A 19472-nucleotide genomic window follows, 5' to 3' on the forward strand; every position below is an offset into this window, starting at 1 on the left:
AGAATATTCGTTGTTCCATTTCGCTTCATGCTTAATGCCATACGGCTACACAATCATAACCATCGTCAGCCTCACTACGTCCTCTCCGGAACAGAGGCCTCACTCATATCAGTCCAAATAACCGAATCCTCTGGCAGCTGCCACCAAATATTCCCGAAATCTTCCTAATTACATCCGCGCACATCAATTTCAGCCGAATTCTGCTGCGGTTGCGGTCTCTCGAGTTTAGTCCGTTGCCTTATAAAAGCTTCAGTGCAAGTTTAGTGCTTTAATGCACAGTTTGGACAACTTATTGTATTAAGAACGACAACAATACCGCGTAACCTAGATGAGGAGTTAAGAAAAACTACGTCACATCAAAGAAACACGCGTCGTGCCAAAAAAATTGGCAGTGGTTTAGCTCTGGTTAAACCTGGAGGATTGCGAAAGCAACGAGGAGAGAGAGAGAGGCGATGGAGAGTGCGCGGCAGCGGCGGCGGTCCCGGCACGCTAGCTATGCGCCGCTACTGCGCAGGCGCAACTGGCGAGCGCGGCGGCAGCACCTCTGAGTCTCCTGCGCAGCGACGGCGGCGGCGCGGCAGCTGTGCGCCGTGTGACGTCACTGCTCCTCGCGCATGCGCAGTATGGCATTTCGTCTGCTACGCGAAATGGCTAGGCGACTCGCGTAGTGTTGCTTTCGCAACAAAAAGTCATTGGTTTATCTACAGAGCCCGGCTTTCTGCCTTCTGAAACGCACTGTGATAAATAGCGGCTGAGGAAAGCACAGTATAGCAGTTCGGCCAACCAAAAGCATTCAACACCTTTTGTTTCATGCTCATTTTATCTCTTCGCGAAACCCAATGCTCTGCTCCGACTTTGGCGACCTGCTATTTTTAGCGCCCTTCATTAGTTAAATTCGAGTTCATATCGGGTTATTCAGAAAAACTGTCATAATTCGGGCTTTTTGGTTTGTTTTTTTTGCACCAAACATCAATTTTTTATGAGCGCTCGTTTTTGTGCGGAACACAAGCTGGACTATTTTTTACTATTTTGAAAACAATGTTAAAATGACAAGTTAACTAGAAACACTGCTCACCGAGTGAAACTTTTTCTCTTCACGTATTGCAGCTATTTCGCCGCCTACACTAAGCACCTGGGTCATTCCACGCCTAGTGACCAGCATTTTTTCTTACATCATGGATTTCGTTGCAAAACTCACTCACAGGTTTCCTACAGTTAAAAATTACGCTTACCGGCATCCTTCAGTGTGGTAAACTTATAGTGTCCATTCCCCGCATTTAGCTGTTGTGTGTTTGTTCGTTTGTCTGATTTGTGTTTGTGGCAACATGCTCAGGTACATATATATACAGGGCGTCCAAGCTAACTTGGACTCAGATTTAAAAAAAAAACCGAAGCGTTCTTCAGAACTGAAATCACGTGGGCGTTGTTAGGGTTTGTCTAAAGTTACAGTAAAATTTTTCGCTTGTCCTATTTGAAAAATTAGTGCAGATAGATAAATTAACTTTTCAAATATAGCTTGAAACGTTCAGGCGTCAATAGGAAAGTTGTGGAGCTCCATAAATTTTGTCCAACCCATGCACTTCCAACGAGATAGACTTAGCATGGCTGTTTTTATTCGGCAGAAACAAAAGCCCGCAGAGTTTAAAAAGTACTTCAAGAAATGCTTCGTCGCGGCAAACAAGCACAAGACGCAAAAAACACACCACAGAGCGCCAACTAGCAAGTGATTTTATTGAAACCCGCATCAACGAATATATGCTTGGCGCTCATCACGACAAAAAATACAGTGGTAAAATACAGTGAAGGGAGCACTAGGTACATTATGCTTAGCAAACAGGGCACGATCGAGTGACACAAGCGAACATCGTCTTGCACCAAATCTAATCATTTTGATAGAAATTCTAACTCCTTCTTGAGCAGCGTCAGAGATGGATTGCTCACGCATGTGTTTGTCCCCGAACGAAGAATGACTGCTGCTTCAAAAACTTCTCTCAAGCTGGTCTTTACTGCGGCCTAAAATAACTGTACCGCTGAAAAGCTGGGAACAGCCGCATTCTTTGCAGTGCGCCGGCAGGTACTCCTCAGTGCTGTTCCTGAGATAGTTTGAGTGGTCTATTAGTCTGTCATTTACAGACCTGCCGGTTTGTCCAACATAAAACTGACCACAGGTGAACTTGATTTTGTAGATCACGCCAACTGCACATGTGATGAAAGGATTTTTGTGTTGTTTGCCGCAGACTATTCTTTCTGATTGCACCTTGCCAACCACTGGGTATAGTGTTGACAGTTCACAAGGTGCCGTAAAAACCATGCTGACACCATGTTTCGTAGACACCTTTTTAAGGTTGTGTGAAACCTTGTGGATGTATGGCACAACATTGGCAACTAAGGTTTCTAAATGCAAATCTGAGGGATTAACCATCTTTTTTACCGCCAAAAACCACAAAGGTTCTTGTCCGTTCAGGTCGATTGTAACGGAGCGGCACAGTTGGCTGTTTCTCGTCAGCATGTTTTTGCAGTCCCATCTGAGTCAACTTTAAGCGGAAGATCCGTTCATAGTTTCCAGCTCTGATTGCGTGGTTGACATTCTCAAACAACGTGCTCCATTCTTCCTTTTCGCTAGATGTGGAGGAACTTTTTTATTCAGTTCCTCACGGTGATCTTTTCGTTGCTGTAAGGGAGTTGATTGAATAGTCGGGTGCTGTTGCCTTTCAGAACGCTTGTAGTGTCTCCACTGAATCGTTTCTAGAGCTTCTAAAGTTTTATCTTTAGTCAACTATTGTCAAATTTGAAGACAGGTTTTATATACAGAGAAAAAGAATTTGCATCGAGTCCTGTGTTGCCCCTGTTCTTTCTGAGATTTTCCTTGCGAAGTTTCACCGCCAGCTAGCGTTCATTTTGACACAACGCTGCGTCGTGAGTGTTTCAAGATATAGATGATTTTTTTGGTTAATCTGAAAATATAGCCGGAGAAATTCTATCTGCTTTTTTCTAGCGTGTCTAATTCCCTCCATCTCACCTCTGAGTTGCCATCTTGCAGTGCATTCAATTTTTGAATTTAAGCCTAACTTTTGATAACAAAGAGCACATTTGTTGGCAGCATCTCTCGCCGTGTAAGAAGGCCCCATTGCCCTTCAATTCCTGCCATTCAAAACTTGTAAAACACGACCTTGTGGTTTCCCTATTTAAGTCCGCCCTTCTAAAATCTTGCGAATACATCTGAAGTCTTGCGAACACAAGGTTAACGGCAGTTTTACAACTCAAATAGAGCGTCTTCGCATGGCCGCTACAAGTCATCCCTGATGGTGGGAGCCGCGGAATCATTATTCAACAAGTTCCTGGGTGCTTCACCCAGGAAGAGCGGCCACATCACAGGAACCTTGAAAGAGAAAACAAATTTGAAGTTGTACCATACACCCACAAGGTTTCACACAACCTTAAAAAAGTGTCTACGAAATATGATGTCAGCATGGTTTTTACGGCACCTTGTAAACTGTCAACAATAGGCCCGATGGTTGGCAGGGTACAACAAGAAAGAAAAGCCTGCGGCAGAAAAAACAAAAATCATTTCATCTAATGTGCAGTAGGCGTGTTCTACAAAATAAAGTTCACCTGTGGCCAGTTTTATGTTGGACAAACCGGCAGGTGCGTAAATGAAAGACTAAGAGAACACTAAAACTCTCTCGAGAACAGCAGTGGGGAGTACCTGCCGGAGCACTGCAAAGAATGTGGCTGTCCCCCGCTTTTCAACGGTACAGTTATTTTAGGCTGCAGAAAAGACCAGCTTGAAACAAAAGTTTTTGGAGCAGCAGTCATTCTTCGTTCGGGGAAAAACACATGCGTGAGCAATCCATCTGTGACGCTGCTCAAGAAAGAGTTAGAATTTCTATGGAAATAATTAGATTTGGTGCAAGACGATATTTGCTTGTGTCACACGTGCCGTGTTTGCTAATCATTTTTTACCTAGTGCTCTCTTCACTGTATTTTATGTTTTTTTGTCGTTGATGAGCGCCAAGCATATATTAATTGACGCGGGTTTCAATAAAATCAGTTGTTCGTTGCCGCTCTGTCGTGTGTTTTCTACGTCTTGTCCTTGTCTGCCGCGCCGAAGCATTTCTTGAAGTATGGATCACCAACTGGTCTACAAAACGACCCTTCTAAGATTAAAAAAAAAACACCACGTGACAGCGCGCTCCATGCGCCCGAATGCGCCGCGATTACAGCGCTCTCAACCGTGCATTGTAAAAAACATCACTCGCTTGGCTCCTTTCGTGCTGCCCAAGACAGGGCTTCGCGTTGTGCTTGGTTCCAAGATAAGCGCCAGTGGGTACGGGCGGCACTTGGAAGAAAGCGCGGCTCCCGTTTCTGCGGCGATAATTGGGCTCTCACATTAGCAGAATGCATGCGTAGGAACGATGGCAATCGCATGAGTTCGAATTTGGGAGCACGATCCCAACTAACAAAGACGCATATAACAAGCTTGATGACGTCGTGTGAATTACGCTGAAAAACAGGAGCCACGGTTTTTTTTCAACTGCCGCCCGAGCCAACTGGCGCTTAACTTGGAACCAAGCACAACGCGAAGCCCTGTCTTGGGCAGCACGAGAGGCGCGAAGCGAGTGATGTTTTTTACAAAGCACGGATGTGAGCGCTGTAATCGCGGCGTATCCGTACTCACGGAGCGTGCTGTCACGTGGTATTTTTTAAAATCCTCAGGCTGTCGATTTTCTAGAATAAAAACGGCTGCGCTAAGTCTATCTCGTTGGATGAGCCTGGATTGGACAATATTTGTCGAGCTCCAGAGCTTTTCTATTGACGCCTGAACGTTTCAAGCTGTATTTAAAAAGTTAATTTATTTATGTCGACCTATTATTGAAGTTGGACGAGCAATAAAATGGTACTGTAATCTTAGATAAACCCTAACAACAGCCACACGGTTTAATTTCTAAAGACCGCTTAGGTTCTTTAAAGGGTCTTTATGTTCGCTATATTTTTTCGTGTTATAAGCTAATTTGAGATATAATGCTCTCTGAGAGCGTCTGCCATCCTCCGGCATTCCATAATCGCTATTTAGCCTATTCAGCTATTTGAGATACTTGTAAAAAAAAATGTGCACTGCACCCTCTTCCGGTCGAAAAAAAAATGAAAGTGCCGTCAAGACGTGAAAATATTTTTCAGGAAAAAAGCATGCTGGTGAGTGTAATGTTTAAGTGTAGGTAACCTGGGACATTTTTTTTTTACGAAATCCATGGTGTGCGAAAAAATATTGGGTCACTTGGCGTGGATTGACCCACCTGCTATGCAGCAATCACACGTGAGTGCAAGACCTGCCTGCCTTGTGCTTTAAGAAAGCAGTCAATCAACACCACAGCGGCCATTTTTAAAGAGCAAGAAATCTGCAGCAGGACATCGTTAGCCTGAATTGCCCTTAACACGATAATGGCGATTAAATGCCTGGCTAGTCCCCGCGTTTTGGCTTCTCGCCTCTAGAAGGTATTTCTCGAACTTATCCACAGGTTAAGCCACGTCATGAATATGAAGAGTTGAAAGCGGTTTGAGGCCATCAGTTCAACAAAAACACTTCTCTGAAATAACCAAAGCAAATCCGGCACTTTTCGTGCGGTGTCTTCCACTTTGTGCGGGAAAACGTATGCTGTTTAGGTTCTTTCGTACGTAAATCACAACGAGCCCCTCATACCCCCGCCCTTGTGTGCTCTCTAGAAGGCACATTTCCAGATAGAAACCAGGTTTAATCTGATTTTATAGAAATCTGTTCAGGGCGCGAAAACCGGGTAAAAATTCCCAGGTTTTAACCGAAAACGAAGGGCATTAGTTATCTTCCGGCTCAAACACTTCACCATAGTGTCAGACTACGCTGGTTTCTATGTGAACAACTGCATGCGTTGAGGCACCCATGATGCCTTTAGTAGATAACGCGTGTCGATTGCCCGCTTCTTCTATGCGTTGATAGGCGTGGCAAAAGTAGACTTTCGGTTGTTTTCGCGCGGTACATTACTAGAAATAGGTTTATGAAAAACAATTCATATTAATTCGTGAGAGGACTTAAGCTTCACTCGCAAAATTAACATATCAAATTTTGGCGCGAAGTGCACACCATTTAATAAGCTTTTGGCATTAACTCGCTGATCTGTGCAACTTTTACTGGTGTAGCCAAACAAAACGAACCAAAACAAAAATACTTACAGGGCAGTGATTCTACTACTTGCGCCCTCAGCTGGTGCCTATACCTCCTCGGCCTCCACCAGGAAAAACAGCGAAGAGTGCAACAGGAACTGGACGACGTGATGGGTTCCGACGCCAACCGGGTTTATACAGTGGCGGACCTGAAAAATCTACAATACTTGCAGTGCTGTATAAAGGCATGTATCATATAGGCATGACCTTGTCAGTATCGGCAGACTGTCCATATTTTGCCCTTGCTGTTAGTTCGACTGCCGAGCAGCCGTTGAACGCAGAATTATTACAAAATTTCTGGGATCAAAGCTAGTTTTACGTGTAATTCACGATTCACACGTGTCATTCACGATTCGCCATTCACGATTCACAGTAAATTATGCAATGTAAATCATAGACATGTTGATCTTTATTAAGTATTCCCATTCTTGATCAAAATAAAAACGAATCCAATGCATAATAAAAGTTTCATTGCCTCTTTCGTTCAGCTCTTTGGCAAATCAATTCTAGAAATAATGTTGCTTATTTCACATCATGATTCATTACGTTTTTGTGTTGGACTTTTCTGCTTTCATTTTTTTTAGAATTTGGCAGATTTTTTTCAGCATTTATTTCAGAGTGCCGTTTTCGGTTTCATTCGGCGAAAAATATTTTCGACGGTTGACATACTGATTTTGTTTTTGGGGATATGATATATTCCTGTGCAGTCAAAAATCACTCGCACTTTATGTTGCCCTTTTTTTGAGCCACAGCATTTGTTTTACAAGTAATTAGCGCACAACTGGTCGTATTTAGAGTTGTTCTTGTAAAAGACAGTACTGCCGTCATTCAAGAAGGTAATGGAATTTAAAGGATGGCACCGTCAGACAAAACCTCAACTGGAATTTGGCCGGCAAAAACAAAAAATTAGTTCTCATGTTATCGTTGCGCTGCTTCGCTTGGTTGAACTGAGGAGGTGGCTTCACGTAGTCGGCGTGTGTACGGCAGCAGTGGAACTGCCATCGAACCGTAGCGGTATCGAAAACATGACATTTTTGCGAAGTGTATGCATGGTTTGGAGGGGAAGAGACCTTCTCAACCAAGTAACTACCCAAGGCGGATGATGAGAGTCAACAGCGCTACGCTAGCTGACGATGTTTTTCGAGCAGGTCGAGCCTCGTCGGTTAGCAAAGGCACATAACGTAGCAGAGCAGTATACGTCAACACGCTCGACTGCGCTATTTAATTCAACGCTACCACCGTCCAACCACGTCCTTGTCTTGCGTGCGTTTTTACTTCTCTCTTTGAATGAGCGCAACTCCTACTTAACAGTGAGCGAGCTGTGGTCGTAGGTATTGACCTTTTTCGGTGAAAGCCGAATTTCAAAAATTGCATTCGGCGTACAGTAATCGTTTTTTCTTCGTTTTAAACAGAGTTGTACAACCCCTAATTATATTCAATTCCCAAGTAGCGAATATTTTTAAAATTTACTACAGAATCAATCAGCCAGTCAATGAATGCATGAAAGCATCAATTGCTCAATTGAAAATTAAATTTTATTAAACTTTTAATAAGCACTTTCACGATAAAAACCAATACAAGATAAGCAACGCCGGGTCCCAAAGTATGAAATTTTCACAGGATCACCGGCAAGCTCTCTTGCACTCTGGGGAGTGTGTCAGAGGATTTAGGAAGATATTGGACACGGCGTTCTCATTAAAGCATTGACACGTTGTTACAGCTTGTTGAATATCTCAGGTATTGCACTCAGATTGCATATTCGGACCAAGGGTACAGAAAACATGCGAGGTACCTTCAAGTGTATACAGGAAATTTTTCCAAATCTTCCTTGGCGGTAACAAAGGGTGCTTCTTATATTTCAGGAGGCTCTGCGGCTTTTCCCACCGTTTCCTGTTATCGGAACTCTTCTTGAAGAAGATGTCACCCTCGGTAAGGTTTAGTCCGCGCACCGAGACTTTTCAAATTTTAAGTGGTATTTTAATTGTCACAAACTTATTTAAAAGATTAAAAAGTATCAATAGCCGTAAGCTAGCAACAAGAAATAGATCAAGCTGGAAACGGAACAAGAATTAAAATTTGCAGTTCTATTTACCTCCTTTCAAATTATCCCCTGCACATTGCATTTAAGAACAGCCCACCATGGCCATGCTATAATAGGTGTACTTGTTTCCTCGGTCACTTATAATCTAAGCATTACACTCTAGGAGATACACGCCGTAATTTATGCCATAGATGAACTTTCACAAACTTGCTGTCCGCCTTATCAAACCCGTATATTTCAGCAAATTCTGTGTATAATCTGCGCAACGCAGCACTGATTCAGCAATGAGGATTTACACTGCGACCTCAGTGACAATAGACTGTAGCGCAGCAAAAGACGAGGACACAAGAGACGAGAAACGAACAGCACGAGCGCTAACTTCCAACAAATTTTATTCTCCTGAAGCATCACATTTATACGCCAGAAAACAGTAATCACATGTGCGAACAGTATCAATTCCTTAGAAAAACGAGCTCTTTATCTGAGAGCAGAATGGAAGGTGTGACACCCAGGAAAATATAGAGCCCATCCCAGTCAAAATACACAAGATACGTAGTTGCACAAGGCCCGCGCACACCAACAGATAGAACATCACGTTGCCTGACAAACTCACACATGTGAACCTGTGATCCTCTGTCCACCATATATTGTGGGCTGCGTCTACATCAGATATAAGTCAAAGAACAATACTCACATCTGTCAGAAGAACTTACATTGCTACCTGTACCACATTCCCATCTGACTTCGACAAAAAAGGAAACTTGGTTGGATTGACAAAAATAAGTTATGCCCCCCCCCCTTCCCTTCCCCCCCTCTCTTCTCTAGGCTCTACCTTTTCGATGACATCTTCTCGCCTAATTCCTTGCCAAACCCAGACAAAGCTCTCATCCTGTCTTGTAGCCCTGAGCGCACCTTTCTTTCATCCCTTCTCCCGCTCTTCCATCGTGGAACGCTTGGCTCGCCTTGCCACAGCTGACTGAACAATTGTCTTTGGTGAATCAGGCGCAAGAACTAATGAGAACCTAGATATTGGGCGTAAATAATGCGCACAGTCTGCGTCACCTTTGTGTAAAGCGGTAGAGCGGTGCACTGCCCTAAAAAACGACACCTTGCCGTAGCTACGGTAGGTTTTGCAGCCAACGCTTGCGTGGAAGCAGAGTCACAGAGAGCTAACAGTTTGGTTGAGTGAGCATGAGCATTGGGACACGAGCGTAGAAAGAAAAACAGGAATCATCGCTGACTTTCGGCTGTTCTGAAGACAGGCGAAACCAAGCGGAATGTATACAAAGTGGGCTGAGGTGACAGTTGGTGGTGAGCATGACAAATAAATTGGAACAGAAGAACAACAGTGAAGATGCATGGATAAGGTAAATATGATAGGCGACTGTATGAAACGTGAAATAATAACTGATAAAAAATAAACACGTATAAAAAATTATAATGCTCATCTTGCGTTAGAAATTCACACAAAGGATTCCCACTAACTAGCGCAAAAATATGCCATTCTGCAAAGATCTACCAGTCAGGCGGGCCGGAGCACTTTACCGTAAAACCATGGGTCGCTGTGTAATTTGAGCTTTTATATGCTTTGGTCGCACTGCTCGAGCGCTCTACAGAAGGCTGACGCCGACTGTAGTCCCTTTCTCCGTCTGACGGCAATTTTCTGACGTGATAGTTGTAAAAAAAGCAAATAAAAACATTCGTGTTTTCCTGAAATTAAGGTACATTATAAATGTATGTTCTTTTGGAAACTGGGAATCCTTAGAGCTGATTCCTAGAAAAACTCCTAATAAAAAGGAAGGAGCGTGAAAACGGAAATCACTAAGATTCATGTGGCCTGTAGGGTGACATGAATGACCAAGTTCTGCGTGGGCTCCTATTACTGTCGGAAATACTCGCCTGAACAATCGTTCCCCGTAATACACAGATTTTTTCTTCCAATTTCGACATTGGCGTCCAGTGTTTTTTTTCCCTTTGGCCGCAATAAACAATCTTGCCGCGGTTGTGTTCTATATGTCAGTCTGGTTACTGCGGCTTTCATAAGTGGAAATGGCATTTGCGTTGACTTGCATAATACTTTCAAACCGTAGTTTACTAGCATTTACATTTACTGTCATAGTCTACAATGCGATTACCGCCACCACTGTCTTGTGCTTTAACGGCACCATGAAATTTGCGCTATCATTGGAAAGCTTGTAATGCGTGAAGATCAGCTGTGTGTGCACTGCAACCATTTACGTTTTCTTTAGACGGCGTCACGTTGTCGAAAGGCCTCTCCTGTATAGTCAACGTCTTCAGCCTGCATCGAAATCCCCAGCAGTTTGAGAGACCCGACGAGTACATACCGGAGAGGTTTATGCAGGAGGAAAACAGCCGGAAGCACCCATTCAGCTACATACCGTTTTCAGCAGGCCCGAAGATATGCATCGGTAAGTGATTTCTCTTCTCTGGAGAATTAGAGGCAGGATGGCAACTATTCTTTGCCCTCGTGATCACAGCTTTTATAAGAGTGGTAGCGCCAGTAATCATGCACGGGCACTGAAAGTCCGTGCTTCAGCATGTGTAGGCGCCAAGGGCATGGGCCGTGAGCGAAACATGGAACGCCATTCACCTTCCAACCAAGCATATGTCCAAGGAGGTCTGAGTCTGAAGGAAGAGTGGATAGCTCTCGCTCCCGAATAAATTCCGCCTCCATGACCCTGCCCATAACCCAGCATTTCTTCGGCATTGCGCAGGAAAGCAGCGTAACTTTCGAAGAGATATTGCAGTTATATTGCAGGGCGGTTCTCGTGTACGGTATGCGTTCGTTTCGGTACCCTCACGGTAGCGTAATGTTTTGCTGCCCCTATTCAACAGGGCGCATCTATAAAATCAACCAAACAGAGCATGAAACGATTTCACTGAATTTTCCTGCTTTGCCACATGACTGGCGGGCCTGAAGGTAAGAAGAGGTTAAGAGAGAAGGTAAACAGACTGATTCTGAGGTCATGTTGTTAACTCCACCGACGTGCAAGTTTTCGCTCACGCGAACACTATAATTGGTGAGTGTGTGACACACTTGTGATGTGGATCACGTCAGAGGATGCCGATCGAGCCTATTATTATTTTTATTTTTTTATTTATAATTACTGCGGTCTTGAACAAGAAGACGATCGCAGGTTTAGATCTTGGGTTTAGATCTTGCGGACGGCAATGAAAAGTTGTTTCGTCAGCCTCCTCGGAATCACAAGAAACCTCGGGCGTCAGTGCCGGCCGCCGGACATTGGGTGTATTGTTCAAAAGCTGGGCAGCACTGCCAGATATATAACTAAGAAGGAAACGGATGAACGATTTCTGGTATTGTTTCCTTTCTCGTCCATATACGCAACCTGCAGTGCCCAGGTCACGCTGAAATTGTTGCAGGGCTCAAGTAAAAAAAAATTGGCTGTGGCTTAGCTAAGGTTAAGCCGGGATATCTCCAAGCGAAAAGCTCTCGCTGCTTTTCAGCCAACTCCCAAGCTGCCACTTCTGGATCGGTGTTTTTTCGCCGTCCGACTGTTGCTTCTTCTTCTCCTTCCATGGCGAGTGTCTGCGCCTGGTCTATGAGCAAGCGTGCCTTAATACCCCTCCTTTCAAATACTCACTGCGCACGGCTGCGGCGAAAGGTCAAACGCTGAACAGAGGGTCTTTCTCTTTCACTAAAAATTCTCTACATGAGGCACACACACTACCCACGGTTTCACTCAACTGAACAGATGCTAAGCTCAATGTCTGCCGCATGACATTACTTACCGGCTAAAGATCCCGCAAATGCCATAGTCTTTCACAAACGTCACACACGTAGCCGAACGGATTGTTCACAAAGTCTGCCCAGAAGACCTTGGTCGCGCTGGCACTTCTGCCTGTTTCTGCGCCGTCCGACTGTTGGTTCTTCTTCTCCTTCCATAGCGAGTGTCTGCGCCGTGCGTGACGTCATTCGGTTTCGCGCAAGCAACAGAAGTGTCAAATCTTTAGTGGGGCTCACGCGAAGCGCGGTGTTGACTAGCCTAGTGTAGCTTTTCCCTTCAAAACTGCAGCCGTCAGGAGCTTGGGCCGCTGCCAACGCGAGACCACATTCTGAACCATTAGAGGAGCCTGCTTGGCTGATAACATTCTTTGCGAAGTTGCCATCTACATAGCTCAGTTGACGCACGCCACATGTGGCTTCGCTACAGCACGGAAAGCACTACGCGTGCCCCCAAAACTACTAGCTCCTCTCGCTCATGACTGAAAGAACGTTACCGCGCTAAAAGACTTTGAGACAACACTAAATGAAACGGATATGCGCATATATACATTTTTTTTTCGTGTTCTGTCTCGTGCTGTATATTTTTGTACTGTGTCGTGACGTCTGGTAGCACTGTAACGTTCTCATTGTCCCCTGCTAGCCAAGCTTGCTCCCTTACTCTAGTATATCTCTATGTATGTCATGCATTTTTTTCCTGAAAATACAAAACAAAGTGAACAATAGTTGAGGGAAGGCCCTTGGTGTGCTTAGCTACTGTTTCGACAAGAGGACTTGTCTCCGTCTGGGCAAAACGTTTATCTTTGGCGGGGTTGAATAGGACCTCCACTGAGAGGAGGAAGCCCCAGTGAGGGAGAGGAGGCTGTGATGTTTGAAGGGTGGCGAGATGGGGAGTATGAACTGGTTTATCTGTTGTGCAGGCAAGATGGCTCCTAATGAAGATTAGACAGACGCACCTGTAAAACTATGGCACTGAAAGGTACCAGCTCGGCATAACGAAATCTGGTGGGTGTGGATGGTGGACAGACAGCGAACGTGGACTTGTAAGGTTTTGTGTCTAGGTGTGGGGTGCTGCGAGCGGAACGCCTTGTGTGTTACGGGTGTGTGCATTGGCATGCGCACGGCGAGGGCAGGCGGTGCACCCTCCCCCCCCCCCCCCTTATCATCTAAGGGGGGTGCCAAGTCTGCCCCATAGCTTACTCTGTCGGACCTTTCCCGTTAGTGGTCATAGTGCAGGGTTATGGTTATGACTATGCCGTTATTTTGACGACACTGGCGGCCGAGGGCCCGCGGCGTTGCGTTCCAAGACATTGTAGCGGATGAAATGGTTTTAATACAGGTGAGAGCTCGACGGATTAAAACTGGCAGCAAACGACTCAGAGCCCAGATCAGTCTGCACGCGCCTCCCTCTTCTTCCTCGAACTCCCCAGGAAGCTGCTACGCGGCGTAACAATTTCCTCGGGGTAGACGATTCTCGTCCTCGAGAAAGTTGGGCAGATCGACGATGGCGGCGCTTCAAACGAGCCACATGAACTACTTGTGTCTTGCGGGAACGGCGTTTATCAGTCGTCACCTTGGCGACGACATAATTCACGTCATTCAGTCGGTTCCAACACGACGAAGGGGCCATGGTACTGGTACAGAAACTTCACATGGAATCCTCTCTTGCGGGTTGGCGTCCAAAGCCAGAAAAAGTCGCCAGGAGAGTAAGTTGTTGCACGATGATGCAGGTCGTTGTATTCTTTCGAGCGGCGTTGAGATGCCAGTGTATGTAAGCGGGCTATACGATGGGCTTCTACGGCACGGCATAGTATCTGGGCAACGGACGCGTTGTCTTTGGGGGAAAACAGGAAGATGGTATCGAGGAAAACGCGGGAAGTTCTTGCATAAAGCAAATAGAGGGAAGATTACTTGGTTACCTGATGATTTGCCGTGTTATCAGCGTACGTCACGTACGGTAGCCCTGTGCCCCAGTTGCGATGGTCAGACGAGGCGCACAAGGACAACGTGGCTGTTAGGGTGCGGTTGGTGCGCTCGGAAAGACCGTTGGTCTGCGGGTGGTACGGTGTGTAATGTCGCTAGTCTGATCCACAAAGCCGGAGCATTTCTTCCACGACATGATCAGCAAATTGCCGTCCACAATCACTTACAACCCGTGGTGCGCCATGCCGAAAAATAACAGTGTAGAAGAAACGACGAAACATCACCAGCCTTTGCGGTAACGAAGGCAGCGGTCTCCGCGTATCTGGTGAAATAGTCTACGCATACTATCACCCAGCGGCCTCCCTCTGAAGACTTTGGGAAAGGGCGAAGCAGGTCAATTCCAATCTTTTCAAAAGGGGAAGTGGGTGGTTTGACGGGCTGCAAAGGACCGGCCGGCGTGGTGTTTTATGCCTGAAGTCGTTGGCATTGTTCACATGTTGCAACGTACTGCTTGGTGGTCTTATAAAGTTGTCTTATAAGTTGGTTATAAGCTAAGTTGGTGTTATAAAGGTGGTCTTATAATACACGCTGGCGAATTCGGTGTATGGTACGAGAGAATCCTTGATGTCCAGATATCATGTCATCGTGCGTAGTGTGCAAAACTTGCGTTCGGAGACTTTTCTGGGCGACCAAAATCAGGGAAGCATCATCGACTGTATAGTTCTTGAACAAAACACTATAATTGATTGTGAATATTCTAAAAGAGGCTGCAGAGAGGTCGCCACGTTGCTCTCGCCTAAAGGTCGCCATACTGGGGAACGTCTGCGCGCACGAGGCTGAACACCCTTCGAAACCATCTTTATCGTTGACCGAAGTCGGCAATAGGTGGCGTGACAAGCAGTCTGCATCGCTGTGACGGCGCCCACTTTTGTACGAGAACGCAAAGTTACATTCTTGTAGGCGCAATGCCCAGCGCGCCAGACGACCAGATGGATCGTTAAGCCCGATGAGCCAGCACAGAGAATGATGGTCTGTGACAACAGGGAAGTGGCACCCATGTAAGAATGGTTGGAACTTGTGCGCAGCGAACACAACGGCAAGGCACTCCAATTCGGCGACAGTGCAGTTGCGCTCACATTTTGTAAACGTGCGGCTGGCATAGGCAATAATGTACTCAGCCCCACCGTGCAGCTGGACAAGCATCGCCTCGAAACCGACGCCACTGGCGTGACTGTGATTCTCCGTCACAGCTGAAGAGTCGAACAGCCGCAAGATTGGTGCTGAAGTGAGAGATGATTTCAGCAGATGGAACTAGGATTCACAATCGGGGGGCCACATGAACTGCGAAACCTTGTGCAGAAGAGAAATCAGGGGGTGGCCAATCTGCGAAAATCCAGCAATGAAGCGACGAAATTGAGAAAAAAGTCCGAGGAAGCTCCAGAGACTTTTCAGGGTGCGTGAAGTTTCGAAATCTCGTACTGCAGCGATCTTCTGCGAAACCGGCCTGATACCATCCTTGTTGACAAGCAAACCAAGAACTAGAGTTTGCCGGTCCCCACAATGGCACTTATCTGAGTTCAAAATGAGTCCCGCTGTGCCGATGCATTCAAGAAGAATATGAAGTCTTTCACTGTGCTCTTGGAAGGTCTTGCCGAAAAAGATGACATCATCCACGCAACAGATGGATATTTCACATTTTAACCCACGAAGGATACTGCCCATCAATCGCTCGATCGTTGTGAGGGTGTCTCATCATTCAAACGACATCACATTAAATTCGTACAAACCATCTGCGGTTACGAAAGCTGTCTTCTGACGGTTGGATGGTTGCAGGAGAATTTGCCAGTAAGAAGATCGCAAATCAATGGAGGAGAAATATGACCCCGAATACAGACATTCGACTGCGTCGTCAGTGCGAGGTAACGGGTATACGAATTTCTTTGTTAGCCATTTAAACGGCGGTAGTCAACGCAGAATCGCCAAGAACAGCCTTTCTTTCGCCCTAGTATCTGAAGTGCGGCCTACGGAGTGCAAGATTCGCGGATGACTCCTTTCTGCACCATTTCGTCCACCTGTTCTATAATGATCTAGCAGACTGCTGGGGAGGCTCTGTAAGGTTTCTGGCGAATAGGGACGCGTTTTCTGTTTTAGTTTTATGCTGTAGTCGAGAGGCTGGGAAATGGCTACCCGAGTCGTTGGAGGCAAAGTCGAACGCTTGAACATGATTTGTCAAAATTTCTTGCAGCGCACGGCGTTCACTAGACGGGAGCGATTTGTTGACCATGAGCCCAAGCTCAGCACAACATTCAGACTGTCCTGTCGCGGCTGCTCAACGAGCAAAATGGTTACAACGGTGTGGGTCACATGGATCTCAAATATCGTGAGTGCTAAACCAGAAGGAATACGAACAGGCTTCTCTGACACATTCACAGTCTAGAGCCTCCGGAGCATCCACTGCCTCCACGGCGGCGCGTGGCACGAAAACATTTTTTCCCGCCCCGTTCGAGACAGCTGGCTCGACGAACATTTAGTGTGTGCCCACGAAATGCTCAGATGATTTCAAAAGACACATATGTTGCCATCATCGCAGGCAGCAGCAGATCTTTCGTCAGGGAGAGAACTCCTTCATGATACTGGGACATGTTATCCACTAATACGGGATAATGTTTGGCTTCAAAGAAATTTCACCGGCACCTGCACCTTTCATAATGTCGGAGCCATTCTTCAACGTCCTCTTCGGTCTCGCCGAGGAATGTGCGCGGCTATCGCTGATAGGGTAAGGTCGTCTCCTCTTCAGCTCACTGTTCCTGGGTCTGCGCCGTTTGAGTAGTAGCCATGAACTCTTGGTTTGGTTTATTGGTTTGGTTTATGGGGTTTAACGTCCCAAAGCGACTGAGGCTATGAGAGACGCCGTAGTGAAGGGCTCCGGAAATTTCGACCACCTGGGGTTTTTTGACGTGCACTGACATCGCACAGTACACGGGCCTCTAGAATTTCTCCTCCAAAGAAATTCCAGCCGCCGCGGCCGGGATCGAACTCGCGTCTTTCGGGTCAGCAGCCGAGCACCATAGCCACTTAGCCACCGCGGCGGCAGAAAGGAACTCTTGAGGCGGTAAAGGTGGCAAACCTGCTACACGGCGGCCGCGGTGGGGTACTGGCGAATCCAAATCATTTTGACCCAGCGTCTCCACCATATGTTGCGGATAAAATGGATTTATTACAGGTGAGAGCTCGACGGATCAAAACTGGCCGCAAACGACTCACAGCCCAGATCAGTCTGCGCGCGCCTCCCTCTTCTTCCTCGAACTCCACAGTAAGCCGCTACGCGGCGTAACAATATGTTGGCTTGCCGGATCACATTGAAGAAATCTTTTTAGTTTCTTTTTTGCACTTAACCAAAGGCATATGTGTCGTATATTTTCTGTGTTTTAGACAGCATGGAAATTACATTGGAAACGCATTGTTACACTAGTGCATCAGCGACACAGGGACTTCCTTTCTCTGTCGATGTTACGTTTAAGTTAAAACTTCTGTTCAATAATACATTGCATATTTGGCAATTCCACACATTTAAACACATGTTTGAAAAAAATTCCTCATATTTACGCTGCGTTTTGACTGTATGGCTCACGGTGGGAGGGAGTTTGGAGGAGGGGCGCTGCGGTGAAACTTGGCCGCCCCTAACGGAGAACCCTGCGGACGCCTGCGGCTTTGCGTTACGGTTCTGCGGGCGACACGGAAAACTTCATCGCAGGTTGCCTCTTAAGCTGCTTCGCTGCGGCCAGAATTAACGCCGCGAGAAGGAAGATCGACACGGGGTGTAGAAACGATAATTGCGCGGACTTTGTTACTCCTTTGAATGGAAGCCTAAGAATCTACTGCCAACGCTAAATAAAATTACTAGTAGGCGCCAACTACGTCATTCATAAAACTTAAGGCACGAATAGGTAGCGAGTTCATTTGGCAGCTTCTCGCGATTGCACAAAAAGGTCTCTTTCTCTTTTTTTATTTTCACCCTCCATGGTGGCTGGTAACCTGCAGTGTTCTCCCCTGAGTCCATGCTTTGCCGCGGCAAGCACATTTTTATGAACGTGAAATGAAAAACTTTCCGCTGGACTGAAATTTCGGAGCAGATTAAAATATTTCTGTTCGTCGAATTCAGATCGAAATTCTTCATTAGAGCATTCTTGCTGAACTATTGCTTAATCATCATCATCATCACCATCATTAGCATGAGTACGCCCACTGCAAGACGAAGGCCTCTCCAAGACTCTCCAAATAACCCTGTCCCTTGCTTAGGAACGAAAACACCATTTTAAAAGCAGAGACATGTTCTCATTAATGTTAAGAAAAATTGTTGACGAAATTTCTGAGCTGCATGCGCTACATTTAATCGTGTCTTCCTTCCATCTTTCAGGTCAGAAGTTCGCCATGATGGAGATGAAAGTTGTGCTGGCGAAAATCCTCACCAAGTTCAGCATAGAAGCTGCGCGACCACTGGAAGAAGTGCAGATGACCTTTCTGATCGTTATGAAACCCAAAGGAGGCCTTCCAATGTGGTTAAGGCCGCGTGGACATTCATAGCAAGCATGGGAATCGAGCTACGCAAAACTGTCAATGTTTTGTTAGAAACAAAGCTAACCTTGAAAATTTCTCTGCGTGGACAAAATATTACTTCTCTGCCGTTACAGGCGGCTTAAACGTTGCTTATTGCAGCTTTGAACGTCCGCCGTTAGCAAACAATTTCCTATTTCATCCGGTTGACTTGCTTCAGTAGTTTACCACCTTAAAATTTGAAAGCTAACAGGCGAACTCTCTCAGCTTACATATGGTGCACAAAATGGCCTTGCTTGTCGATGTGACCGAGGAGATGGCGCGAGTCGCGAAAAGGCAGAGTTGCCAGGGAAGTGGTGCGCATAAATGTTAAGGAGAACAGAATTCAGACTTGGAACCATGCTCATTCGGAAGGAAGACAGAAATGAAAAGGACAAGAACGAACAGCACAAGGGATGCCCCTGAGGAAAGGCGAAGACGAAGGCCGCCTAGAAGTGCGTATAAAGGCCTCGATGTTGACGATCACTAGACCACCCTCCAGAGGTCCAGTGCTGTGTTAGGAGGCAGCCAAATGCGCATTAGTCTTTTTGCAGTAATCCAAGTGCACCCACAAAGCATTATCTCTTTAGGCGACCACAGGAGAAAAAAAACCAGTCCACTCTGGCATAGCGATCAGGAATGAACGTTGTGGTTGTCGTGTATGAGGTTTAACGACCCAAAAGGACTCAGACTATGAGGAACCTCGTTGTGGAGGGCTCCGGATAATTTCGACCGGCTGAGATTTTTTAAAGTGCAATGACATCGCAGAAACTTCTGGTCTTTAGCATTTCGCCTTAATCGAAATGTGACCGTCGCGGCCGGGATCAAAATCTCGTCTGTCGGCTCAATAGCCGAGCACCATTACCACTGAGCTAGCGTGGTGGCTAGGTATGAACATTGATCTATGAATGAAATCTAATTAAGAAGAAGATAAGTATCGCTTTTCGTTGTGCCAAG

At 46.0% G+C, this 19472-nt stretch overlaps 1 protein-coding gene across 1 annotated transcript in view; it reads left to right on the top strand.

Moving 5' to 3' along the window:
• The window catches only part of LOC149354333 (cytochrome P450 4V2-like), a 67680-nt gene extending 49174 nt beyond the window's left edge, over window positions 1-18506 (top strand). Inside the window, exons 8-11 of the mRNA XM_089575962.1 lie at window positions 6207-6380; window positions 8058-8124; window positions 10486-10665; window positions 18340-18506. Coding sequence (XP_089432088.1) covers window positions 6207-6380; window positions 8058-8124; window positions 10486-10665; window positions 18340-18506 — 588 coding nt within the window. The remainder of the gene's footprint in view (window positions 1-6206; window positions 6381-8057; window positions 8125-10485; window positions 10666-18339) is intronic.
• Window positions 18507-19472: the final 966 nt, after the last annotated feature.

This window comes from Amblyomma mixtum, chromosome 3 (genome assembly GCF_055824585.1).
Source record: "Amblyomma mixtum isolate Tamu chromosome 3, ASM5582458v1, whole genome shotgun sequence".
NCBI lineage: Eukaryota > Metazoa > Arthropoda > Arachnida > Ixodida > Ixodidae > Amblyomma > Amblyomma mixtum.